Genomic DNA, 13,705 nt, shown 5'->3' with positions numbered 1-13,705 from the left:
TAAAAATCTATATCAATTTTTTTTTAAATAATTAAAATAAATAAACAAATGCAAAACAGAGGTTGTCTTAGACTTTTGAGCCCCACTGTACACACTATTTTCCTATTTAATACTGTAACGACGCTTTGACACAATCTGACACAAGCGCTATATAAATAAAGGTGACACTGTAGACTCCCACTTATAGTGATGCACCACATGCAGGCTTTATGCCGGACGACCTGTTGTAAACACAGAACAGGAGGTCCCTCCCACCCCCAGTGACATTTACGAAGCGAGAACGTAAGAGAACCATCTCGTCTCTAGAGCTTTACAGTTTCCCTCCAGCAGACAACACACTGAGAGCCTGAAACGCTGCAGCGTTTGTTCACCCAAATCTCAAAAACAGACTCGCTGTGTGTAAATCAGAGCGTGTGTGCGTGTGGATACATTAGAAATAAATTATGATGACACTAAGCTTTTCCGTTAGCCAGCAGTGGCTGGATTCCTGAAAAGCAGGAAAAGTGCGTGCGGAGACAGAGGAACGTTCAGATGTTTTCGACTACATATGGCACCAATGTGCTAGGCTCACACACGCAGACTGCAGGGAGAGATCCAGAGGAGGTGAGGAATGAACAAAGGCATGACACACGGATTTATGGGAACACCCAACATGTGACATCATGGTCTGGCACCTGCGGGCAGGAGAAAGAGTGAATCAGAGAGAATGAGTAGTCGAATGAAGGAGTGATGAGTAGCAGATACAGATCTTTGTGGTTTTGGAGGAGGAATAAGTGTTAAAGAGCGGGGAATAGAGGGTCAGGAGCAAGACAAGACTGCCAAACAATGAGGAACAGGTGCTGTTTATGGAGTGCAGACACTACAAGGATCACAGTACAAAACATAAATAGAATCAACTTTTCACTCAAATTACTTGCATTGTAAATTATAAAGAGTGGTTAAAGCATGTTGCTATGTCTTCATGAGATTCAGAACCACATAGGTTTGTGCCGATAGACGATAGTATCGTGTATCTACGATAGTCAGAGATATCACCTGTGTCTGATCCAAGTCGTGGCCTAATGGTTAGAGAGTCGGACTCGTAACCCAAAGGAATGTACAGCGCTCTCTCCCACCTTCAATACCACGACTGAGGTGCCCTTGAGCAAGGCACCGAACCCCCAACTGCTCCCCGGGCGCCACAGCAAAAATGGCTTCTCACTGCTCCGGGTGTGTGTTCACAGTGTGTGTGTTCACTGCTGTGTGAACTGACTGATGACAGCTCACTCAGAGCGGGTCTAAGGTAAGACACTAGTCCAGTCTGTGCTGAAACGCTACTGTCAATCAAACAATCGTGGGAGGGGCCTGTCTGTGTGACGTCACACAGACAGGCATCTGAGATCGGCTCGATTTGAGAAAGGGGGAAAGATTTTAGTAGATTAACAAAAAAAACACTGGGTGGATTTTTATCATTTTAGGGTGGTTGTGTACACACACTGCCAACACACATTTCAGTTCAAACATCTTGTAAAAGTGCATGTAGCATTATATGAGCCCTTTAACAGTATTTGAATTAATAAATTATTATTATAATATTAATCTAACTAATCTAAATGAAAATGTTAAAATGAAGATGAAAACTGAAATCATATTTCCTTTGGTTTTACCTCAACTATTGTTTTTACTGAAGAACTTACAATTCTGGAATACAGAATATAAATTATAATATTAAAATAATCTAACTCTAAATTAAAATGCTTTTTTTAAATCTTTTTTTTTTTCAATAACTATTGTTTTTATTGAAGAACATACAGTTCTGGAATACAGAACATACTATTTTAAAATGATCTAACTCTACTCTAAATTAAAATGCTAAAAATAAACAAAATAAAGATGTAACCGGAAATCATTTCTTTTTATTTTCTCTCAATAATATTGTTTTTAGAGAAGAACATACGGTTCTGGAATACACATTTATAAAATGTAAATGTATTAATATTAATAATTTCAATATATATTTTTAAAACAAGCATCTGTCATATTTGCAGCAGAAATATCTGAATTATCTTAGTATATTTGGAGGGGGATGAATATGATGTTCTAAAACGTCAAAAATGTTGAGAACCTCTCATCTATGGGATTGTTTTGAATTTTTGGAAATAAAAATGTTGAGCTAGGTTCAAATCCAAACTTGCAACATTGTGAAATCCAATTTCCCCCGTTCTCCCTATTACTAAAGGTATTTTGTCTGTGTGACTAATAAAGAAACAAAAAAGTCTCTTCATTTGCTTGAAGCAACTGTCATGAAATGTCATTTACTGTAATGCTTCAAGTTAAAACCCTGCCGTAAATCCAAATGTCTTAAACAGTTTCTATCAAATAAGTAATTTTCCCTTGCTGTCTGCTTCCTCCTCAAGCTGACAAGGATGACAAAAATCTGGGAAAGGCCTCCAGGGTTGTGAGTGACTCTATTAGTTTTAATGGCTTACTACTATAAAGCCCAGCACAAAGAGCAGCGTTACAGCGCAGTGAGGTCATATGTTACATAGTATGCCATTAAATGAGCCCAAGCAAATTTATCCAGGCCTCTTTGAGCCCGGATGCCCCGCAAGACGCAAGGCCTTTGTTCTGCACTCGCTCGTCTGAATCGGCAGGGTAAATAACTAACAGACTGACAGTGGAAGAGAAAGACAGGAGCTGACTTTGGATTTGATGGGTTGGTAAATCTTAGCACAGGAAAATCTTAGCATATGGCTCACACCTTCCCCTCAAACATCCTCAGTCGATCTGGAGAGTGTAATGCTTGAGCAGCGTGTTTAGGAGGGGGAGCTGGATTGTGCACAATGTTAAACACTGCTCCTCATTCGCTCTGTTAAGGCTGCGAGTGTTTAACGATGTTAACATGCCTTTTCTCTGAGCTGTCTGAGAATGTTTACTGCTTCCATAGCTGTCAGAATGAGATACATGCATGTTTCCTGTCCCACCTAGTCTTTCTAGATTTCTGTCATTTAAAAGGTTTAAATCTAGTGTTACAGCATGTAAGTGCTGGAAAATTGTGAACCAATAGTCAATGAACATTTCATTGTCACAAACTGAGCACTACTATTTTGTCACGTATACGAGTGTGCATCTTGTTTTTGGACCGCCAAATCAACTGCGCATCTGATACATTATCACAACTGTGATTCCTATGTAAATACTTCAGAAAGTCTGTGTACATGTGGCACATAAAGGGATAGTTCACCCCCCAAAAAAATTATGTTATCATTTTCTCACATTGTTCCAACACAAAAGAAGATATTATGAGGGATGTTGGAGACCAAACAGTTGACGGTAGCCATTGACTTACATGTGAAGAAAAAAATACTGGCTACCATCAACTGTTTGCTTACCAACATTCTTTAAAAGTTCTAAGTTTTAAAAGTACTAAAATAACTGAAACTGAAATAAAAATAAATAAGATAAATGGCTAAATAGAAAACACAAAAGCATAGAACAAACTCAATTGCATTTCATTGAACTAAAATTAAAATAAACTGAAAATATCAAAAATTCTTAAAGGGGTCATATGATGCGATTTCAAGTTTTCCTTTCTCTTTGGAGTGTTACAAGCTGATTGTGCATAGATAAGATCCCTGAAGTTGCAAAGACTAAAGTCTCAAAACCAAAGAGATATTCTTTATCAAAGTTAAGACTCTGCCACGCCCCCTAAAACGGCTCGTTCTAACACGCCCCCACATATCTACCTCACTATGTGGAAATATTTGTGTAATTTGCCGCCCAAATGTTCACGCAAAGAAAGAAGGCGTGGTTTCAGTAACCGCAGTTAGTGTTGAAGCAGCCATGTCAGGGAGATGCTGTGTGTTTCTAGGCGAAAGCAAAAGCACTTTATTTGGCCTTCCGAAAGTAGATGCATTTAGGAATCTTTAAGATTACTTACAACAGAACAGCAATGCATTTTATGGACGACCGTTTCGTGAACCTAGGAGAGGAGGTCATTCTGACTTTGCTATGACAATCTGGCGCTTCTGAATCAGCTACTGTTTTGTTATTAGTTTAAGTATTTGCTATTGACTGTTCAAATGCGGAGTTTTGCGCATCGTGTGTGTGTGTGTGAGAGAGAGAGAGAGAGAGAGACAGGATCACATCACAGTGGAGTCAGCTTTCGTAATCGCGGCTTGTGTACTGCAAATACATAAGAGCTTCATCACTGTGTCTGTCACGCGACTCTGTTCCCCAGAGTAAAGACATTGCTCTGTCTTTACATTTATTTTGAAAGATGAAGCTCGCGATTATGGTAAGGGGCGTTACATTTCCGACGAGTGCTTGCTGTGTTCGGCCAATCACAATGCACTGGTTCAGCTGGCCAATCAGAGCAGACTGCACTTGTCTGAAGGAGGGACTTTGTAGAAAACGAAGCGTTTGAGAGAGGCGGGGCATAGAGGACCTACAATAATGTACAGTATTTGAAAAAATAATGTGTTTTTTGAACATTAAAGCGTGTCAACATATTCTGTTACACCAAATACACAAAATAATGATCTGTAAAAAAGCATCATATGACCCCTTTAAGTGGTAATGAATACTATAAAAACATAAATGTTACTAAACAACACTGCAACTGTTTCAGAAAAAGACAACTCACAGGTCAACAATTTGAGGTGGCCAATTCTGCCAACTCGCTTTCAGGCTCAGTCTCATGCTCTCACACTAGCCAACTAAAACTCATGCCAAATTACAACACCGCGCAAAGTAAATGGCTAAATCTGCTCAAAAGATTTTCCAACCAGTACAGGACTTGTTTGGTCTAACACAGATATTATTGATTGGACTGGTCTAAAAGGGCAGGATTCTGCATCAATCAAATTTCTTCCCACACTTCACAAAGTGACTACTACATATCTAGCTGTCAACAGCCGGACGGAGAACATGAAGAGCGTTTGTGTTAGTGGAAGCATTCTATTAGGCTGGTGAATTTCGCAGTGTCACAAGCCAGGCAGGAGATAATTTTTTTGCGTATTAGGTGAATATGTGCACAGTGGCTTGAAGAATCTCTGTCAGTAACATAACTTGCAGAAGTGGAAAAAAAGCATTTGTAAGACAAAAGATGCATTTAAAATGGCAGATGCCAAAGAGTAAACCACACTGAGAAGAGAGCATGACCCATTTGGTCTTGAACTTCAAAGGGACCATAGAGGGATTCATAGAGCCACTTAAATTTAAGCCACTTACAGTGTAAGGTGATGACAAAGTACTTAAACTGTTTAAAGCAATCAAGAGATGCTTTCTCCAGCACATAACTTACATTACAATTAAGTGTACACTTTCATTTTGAAACAATTTGGCATAACCATGTATAACCGCACCAAACTAACTTCAAAACGTGTGTACATGTGTGTCAAACAGATGTGCAACAGAGAAATTAGATTAAAATATGCATTAGGTAGCCATAAAAAGGGATAGTTCACCAGTAATTCTGTCATAGTCTATTTATAAATTTACATAATTTACCCTCACGTTGTTCCAAACCAGTATGACTTACTTTCTTCAGTGGAAAAGCAAAAGAAGATACTTGAACAACACTAGGCCCAAACAATATTGGACCCCATTGACTGTCACTGCTTAGATGAAAAAAGAAAAAAAAATGTTTTCAAAGTATCTTTTGTGTTCCACAGAAAAAAGAAAATCATACAGTTATGGAGCGGCACTAAATTTTGGGTGAACTATCCCTTTAAGCCATAATAATAGAGAGAAGACAGTGTTTTTACAGGTCTTATAAATAATAAGGACTGGCTTAACACATGTGGACTGCACATATCGGCTTCACTGTGCCTGTATAAACACACTTCCATACAATGCCAAGGCTCAGAGACAACTCAGACAAACAGAGCAGTATCTGTAGTACTGTTAAACATTAGCAGACATCTCTCAAACCGCACTGAGAATTCCTGTGTCCTTGAGAAAAGCCCAAAAAGAAAAGGCCAGGTCATATTCCACCCCAACATCAAAAAAAAAAAAAAAAAGTAATTAGAAATTATACTTTGCATAAAACTTTACGATTTTTAAAAATTATGACATTGTGGAAGCCCTTTCTGCCACGGAATAAAAAAACAAGTAACTTAATATTAATTCAGAGTCTTTTCCTTACAATTGTCTTTTTTCAGAATTGCAAGATATAAACTTGCAATATGTGTGATATAAAAGAATGGTGAGATAATTGACAATTACCTTTTTTTCTGTGGTGGAATTCCCAATGGTTATTTTCATTAGATTCTCACTTTTATATGTTTATTTTTATTACACTACAGTAAACAATCAAGAAAAAGCTTCTAGCTTTATTTTAAATAAAATATAATTTCTTAGTTCTTTTTTTTATTTTGGGGTGAGATCTGACTGAAAAATAGATTTTTTTAAATGTTTACTTTTAATACATGCTTATATTGTGAGAGTATATGTGCATTAGACCGGTGCGATACATTACTTAATGTCAGATTAGTGTGTGTTCATTCTCTCACTCACCGGACAGCATGCTAACAGCTGCTGCAACCTTTCTATTACTGAACAGGATTTACAATGGCAACGACTCCCCAAATTATTTATGAGCTCCCAACACAGCCGCATACGGAGCCCAGTTCTCCTTCTCCCAGACCCCTGATCACCCCCCACAACAAGGAACGGCAGGACCTTTGGCCTCCAGAGCCCAAAGCACAGGCCCCACACAAGGTGCTGACAATCTGATGAGCCTTTCCAACATCAGGCCTTAAACACAAAAATGACAGGGCCAGCTAACATTAAAACATTAAAAGCGCTGAGAAGAAAGATGGGAAGAGTTACTACGGCAGTCAAAACTAAAACAAGACAAGTCATTTCAGTGGCAAAAAAAAAAAGAGCAATTTTATTTTACATTACCATTATTCCCCCTAATGGTGGTTGACATGACGAGGTAACATGATCAGCCAAATATTAAATATTTAAGAAGTCTCTTATGCTTATCAAGGCTGCATTTATTTGATCAAAAATACAGAAAAAAACAGTAATCTGGCAAAATGTTATTACAATATAAAATAATGCTTTCTATTTTAATATATTTTAAAATTTAATTTATTCCTGTGATGCAAAGCTGAATTTCCATTCAGAGCCATTACTCCAGTCTGTGTCACATGATCCTTCAGAAATCATTCTAATATGCGGATTTATTATCAGTGCTGGAAACTGTTAATAAAAAGTTAAAAAGAAGAGCATTTATTTAAAATAGAAATATTTTCTAACAATATACACTACCGTTCAAAAGTTTGGGGTTATTAAATTTTTATTCTTTCTTTTTTTTAAATAAATTAAAACTTTTATTCAGCAAGGATGTGTTAAATTGATAAGAAGTGATAGCAAAGATTCAAATTGTTAGAAAATATTTTATTTATTTTCTTAAGGATCATGTGACACTTTATACTGGAGTAATGGCTGATGGAAATTTAGCTCTGCATCACAGAAATAAATTATATTTGAAAGTATATTAAAATAGAAACCATTATTTTATATTGTAATAACATTTTGCAAGATTACGTTTTTTTCTTTATTTTTAATCAAATAAATGCAGCCTTGATGAGCATAAGAGACTTCTTTAAAAAACATTACAAGTATTACTGATCCCAAACTTTTGACCGGTAGTATATGGAGTCTACCCTGACCTAAGGTTCATTTTCAGTCACAAAATGCAGATTTCATTAATAACAATTGGCAAAAAATACTTTTATTCAGCAAGGATGCATTCAACTGCCACTGGACATCCGCCTTGCACCTTCTATTGTAACTTCTAAAACAATGTTGAAAACATATCTTTACTCCCAGGCATTCTAATTTGATTTTATTTATGTTTCATTTTATTGTTTTATGGTTTGTCTTGCTTGTCTTATGTTTTAACTCTTTAACTTTGATTCTGTTCAGCACTTTGGCCAGCTTTGCTGAGATAAATGTGCTATATAAATAAACTTTACTTTGTATTTTCTATTTTTTAAAAACAGAATTAGAATTTTCTATTAATCAAAAAATCTTAAAATGAATAAAATATATATTTTTTTAAATCACAGTTTCAACAAAAATAATAAACAGCACAAATGTTTTCAATATTATTAATAAGGAGAAGAAATGTTTCTTACATTTACATTATATATATATATATATATAGTACATATATATCGTCGTGCAATCTAGTCAGCAGTGTATTATGCATCATTAGCAAAGTATAAACTATTGAGTTAAATGGTTTAAAAAAAAAAAGGAATACATTTGCATTAAAGCATGGATAAAACGTCCACAGATGAGGAGGAAATGGCTTCTGAAATTAAGTACTCATACATTAAACACTCATCAGATAAAACAGTCTAATAAAATGTATTTTCTCATAGTTCTGGGAAATAACACATACAGATCCAAAACCTCAGACACAGAGAAAATCCAAAGAAAAGAGAAAACAAGAGAGAAAACAGTAAAAGAAAGACCGAGCAGAAACGCAGAAGTGGGTCGAGAAGGGAAGAAAGTTGAAATATAGTTGGGATCAACAGTTAAGAATGTCAGCCGCCTGCTAAAGCAGAGTTGATGAGCAGCACTTATGACAGGCCAGTGTGGAGAAGGCCCCAGTTTTATTAGCCAGCCCACATAAACAGCAGGTCATCGCCCCGTGAGACCGCTATTGTTCTGAGGAAGTGGCACCTCTCTGAGGGCAGTAGTTTTAAATTCTATTTAGACCGACCAAGTCTGATTTTCGACATGAAAGCAGAAAAATAACACAAAATGGACCAATGCATATCCCCTGAACACCAAGTCTAAAGTATTGTACAGCAATGACCTAACTGCTTTCACTAAAAGGCTAGATCAACATTTCAAATTATTCTTATTATTTGGGTTCTCAAAATAAATAAATAAACTACAAAATATATATATATAAAAATAATAAAATATAAATAATAAAAAAGATATGTACAAAGATAAATAACAAAATGAAATGAAATGAAATAAAATAAGGTTAAACTCCAGGTTAGACCTGGAGTGCTGTTGGCATGTACTTGCGCATGATGGACTTCCGGAGAACAAGGCCTTCGTCCAGGTCTGCCTCATTGGCCATGAACAGAAGCCTCTTCCCTGTGATGTCCACGCCTACAAAGTCCCGCTGCTCTCCTGCCACAAGGCACAATTCCAATCTGTCATAGCCAACTGGTAAAATACTACTTGCCAGATGGCCAGTCAACAACCTGAAAGAACTGCAGGAATGCAAAATAATACAGTGCACTGGGATGTGTTTTTTAGTTCATATTGGGGAGAGAGGAAATGGTCAATAAATAGCAGGCCGTTCAAAACCACACCATCTTTTCCCTGCTCAATCACGTTTGTGTGAGTGATAGTACCTGCTTTCTTCTTGCCCTTTTGGCCAGGGACAGTCTCTGTGAATTCATGCACTTTACTCATGAGCATCGACAGGGTAGCGCTGTGTGCACGAAAGAGGTCCACAACTTCATGCAGAGCCACATCCGTTATCAAATCACAGCTCACCACCAAGATGTCTGTCTGTGGGAGAGAAAAAAAAAAGACAAATCCTATTTAAACCAGCATCAAGACAGAACAATCCAGCTTTTCCACCCTCAATTTGATTATAATGTCCACTGGAAGAGCGATGTGTTCCCTAAACATAATAAGAATGATTACTTTCAGGTTTTGAACTCACCAGTTGGGTTGAAATACTTAAATAACAGTTGTTCTTTTGTGCCAATAGGCAAGTTTTTCCAAGTATTTGCAATGGACTCTCTGAAAAACAGCATCTTCATTGTTCTTTTGAAATAAAAGAGTATATACAGATATATACAGTGCCGTGAAAAGGTTTTTCAAAAAAAACAGGAAGGGGGCAAAAACTTTTTCACACCACTGTATTCATTCACTAACATAAAGCTCCCAAAGTGTGGAAACCGAAAAAGTCAAAAAAGCCAGACAATATTCAACAAGTGCACAACTTCATGGAGCACAACTTGTGCTGAATGGTCAAATTAAGCTCGTCAAAGTTATTTTTATGGATAAGTTTCATCTGAAACAGTTGGAATAGACTACCATCAGCACATTAACATCATGTTGGGTCTTGCCCTGGCTCAGGTCAATATTTCACATCTCAGACATATTACCTCAGGTTCTTACATGCTCAGCTTATATATGCTATTATAGCCCTATGTACGGACTACTTCCTGGCATGCTGATCTCCTAAAACTGGCTGGTACATTAAATAAAACCATCAACAACCGGGTATTGACATATTCTGAAGAAAAGAGGTTTTTGCTCATGCAAAACACTGCCACAATGCTTCAGATGACACTTCCACGGCCTAAGGTGCTCGACTTCATGTATGAAGACTCTTGACGATGGTCACAACAACAAAATAAATGTTTATAACATCACATGCAAATGATGTGAGGAAACAAAAGCACTGTGCTCTGCCACAGTTTGCGTGAGTGTGTGTAAAAGTAAGTGCAGGCATGGAGGGGAACCCAGTGATAAATCCTGCTCGCCTTTGCCATTGTTTCTGTTTGAGTTGTCTGGTTCCCATCTGGTCTGTCCATCTCAGGCCTGTGGATAAATAAACATGGGAGCAGGAGTGGGAAACAGCCCGTTAGAGCGTGCCTGCCTCAGGGAGAGCTGCATGCCTCATTGGGGAGGCCCAGGGAGAGGCCCTGCCGTGACGCTCTGCTCTGCTCCGATACAGTTCCGGTTCTCTTGTTCTGGCCAGATCACACATGTTCAAAGGATAACAGGGAGCACAGTGCTGTCTGTTTAGAATGAGCTAACTGTGCTACCGAGGAAGGAGAACAATCCCTCCCTACTGACCACTGCAGACTCAGAATATTTTCAAGCTAATGTGCAAATGAAACCTCACAAACTCACAGCAAAGTTAGAGCCACACACGATCCACATTAATGTTTACATATTTTTAACCTTCTTTTTTTTAGGGGGGGGCTATGAGATGCTGCAGACTTTAAATATTGTAAAATTTATTCTTACTTAAAATACATTCTTTGGCTGACAGAATCCTCAAAATCATACAGAAATTTAATAGAAATTTTTCAGAAAATCAGAAAAGACATCCATATCATACAATAACTTATTTAAAATGTTCAAAATGGAATGAATATAATAATAAAATAAATTAAGAATTTAAAAAGTCGGTTCAAATTTTAACACTTAATGCCACATTCAAAGCAGTTTTACAATAGCTGATACACACACAGACTTCTGATCACACATCTACTTAAATTACTACATTGCTTGCCAACGATAAACTGTCTAGAGTTAGACTAATGAACTACATTATTTGGCAGCAGAATTGTTTATTCTAATTATTTATATTGAGCATATCATAATACTGTTGCCAGTGTTTATTTAAAGTAATCAGACCCTTGGGGCTGTGCCTTTCAGCAATGTCTATCACAGTGGTTCTCAAGCCAGTGTTATTGTAGTATCATTGAGATACTATTTTAGTTTTTATGAATATATTGAATTAGTTTAGATTTTTGAGGGTTCATTTAGATTTTTCATTTTTAGTTTTCATTCAAGTTTTTATTTCTGCAGTTATTTTAGTTAGTTATTTTAGTTCATCAAGTTAAACTAAATGAGAAATGTTGCCATGGCCACTACCTGAAATAAAATAAAATATGAATTAAAATAAGTTTAAGTCCATTTTTGAAGTCCCCATGATTTTCCAGGTGTTTGTGATAAGGAATTAAAGACAAGGAATTGTTTAAAAAAAATGTATATATACATATACACACACACACACACACACACAATTATGATTATCATTATTAAAATGTCCATTTTATTCAATTTACATGACTTTCCCAGGTCTAGAAATCACACTTTTAAAATTAGGATACCTCATATATTCAGATTTTCCAACACTATGAGAATCATGGTCTTTCACAATTTTTTATTTTTTTGGTCAAAGTCATCTTGAGGCCCCTTGGAAGTTTGCTGAGGCCCCCAGGTCCCCAGTTTGAGAGCCACTAGTCTGCCATGACGACTTACTTTATTTTGTAAATTATGGCCATGAATTCTGCAAATACCTCGTTTCTGCAGGCACACATTTCATGCAAGTCTAGCAAAAGTTGAAAGCAGGAGAACAGCAAGTGTTCAGTAAAGGGAACAAACCACCTGTCCAACTGAAATGAAGACCCATGGTGGCAAATGGGAGATTTTGTTGACCCTAAAAAGTCCAAATCCATCTTCCAGAATTGGATAAGGTGAAAATTCTGTAATTTACTTGCATTCATTTTTCAAACTTTCTTTCTTTTATGAAACACAAAAAGAGATATTTTGAAGAATGTTTATACTGTTTTTGCTCATACTGCATATTGAAAGTCAGTGATGTCCAAAACAATGCAGAGACATTTTTCACAATATCATCTTTTGTTTGTCGCAAAAGAAAGACGTACAGGTTTAGAATGACATGAGGTTGAGTGAATGACAACATTTCTTTTTTATTCTTGGGTGAACTATTTCTTTAAGACCGGTCACTGCAGTGTTTCAAAGTAGCCAACAGACAGGCGATGTCTGGAAATGTGTACTCCAGTCCCAGAGTACATAAAAGGAACACAGAGCGAAGGCACAGCAACCACATAACATCCAAACATTTACCAAGATTTTACAGTCAACCAAGAATGTACGCTGATGAAATGTAAAAAAATGCGACCAATGCCAGCCCACCCATTGTAAACCACCCAAGTAAATCGATCTGTCGCTGCAGCTCTAACCACTTAAAATTTCATAGCTGGGATTTCTATTTTTGAGGGGACCCGACAAGTGGCCAAATGCCTGAGGTCTGACAACGGCAGTGCCCTCTTGGCCACTGGGGGGGTGGTTAGGAAGGCTGGATCAGCTGCCTGCCTTAGTCACAGAGCCTCTGAAGGTCTGGAGTGGGCGTCAGCTGTTGGATCATCTGAGCGCTGCTGCCGCTGACGCTGGGCCTTTCAGTAGGGCTTGGTGCTGTGCTGTGCTGTGCTGCACTCAAGGAGAGGCACAGGGAGGTCAGGCCACCCACAAACACTTCCAGTTCTGCTTGGCTGCCCCCTGGGCCAGCCAGGTGAGACCACCCAAGAGGAGAGCAGAGGAAGAGATGGGAAAATGAGGGTGGAGAGAGGAGGACAGGAAAAGAGGGAATAAAAAAGAAGGGAAGTAGAAATGTGTCTCACACTCATATGCCACTACAGACATGCTAACTCGCTCACAATTGGCCTGTCATGACTGTGTTGGGTTGAACTGAAAAACAATACACATGTACTTTTCAAATTTTACTATTTGAAGTAGATAAAAAAAAAAGACTGTCCTGGAATTCTTGAGTAAAATTCAGTGGGGGTCCCAGAAAAATTGCTTTCTAGACAATTTTTTGAGAAAACTTTGGTGACAACTTCAAATAAACTACTATATACATATTTTGTGTGTGTGTGTGTGTGTGTGTGTTTTTTTTGTGTTTATTCAACACTAAGCACATATGAAGCAAAGGTATTTTTCCATATTTTTCTAAAAGCTACATGATGAAATTGAGACAATTAGAAAGTCAATAAATGATAAAAAACAAATATAAACATTTATAAATAAAATATGATAATTAGACACTATGTATATATACATATTACATACACATATACATACATATACTATATATATATATATATATATATATATATATATATATATA

General features: G+C 37.2%; 1 protein-coding gene across 1 annotated transcript in view; it reads right to left on the bottom strand.

The window, feature by feature from the left end:
• LOC107720854 (translation initiation factor eIF-2B subunit gamma-like) overlaps positions 1-13,705 on the bottom strand; it is a 46,189-nt gene that overhangs the window by 21,063 nt on the left and 11,421 nt on the right. Inside the window, exons 5-6 of the mRNA XM_016528687.1 lie at positions 9,378-9,537; positions 9,039-9,150 (exon numbers count right to left, since the gene is read on the bottom strand). Of these exons, the coding sequence (XP_016384173.1) occupies positions 9,039-9,150; positions 9,378-9,537 (272 nt within the window). The remainder of the gene's footprint in view (positions 1-9,038; positions 9,151-9,377; positions 9,538-13,705) is intronic.

Source organism: Sinocyclocheilus rhinocerous, unplaced genomic scaffold (genome assembly GCF_001515625.1).
Source record: "Sinocyclocheilus rhinocerous isolate Xijiao unplaced genomic scaffold, SAMN03320098_v1.1 scaffold931, whole genome shotgun sequence".
Lineage (NCBI taxonomy): Eukaryota > Metazoa > Chordata > Actinopteri > Cypriniformes > Cyprinidae > Sinocyclocheilus > Sinocyclocheilus rhinocerous.
This window is presented reverse-complemented; position numbering and strand designations above follow the sequence as displayed.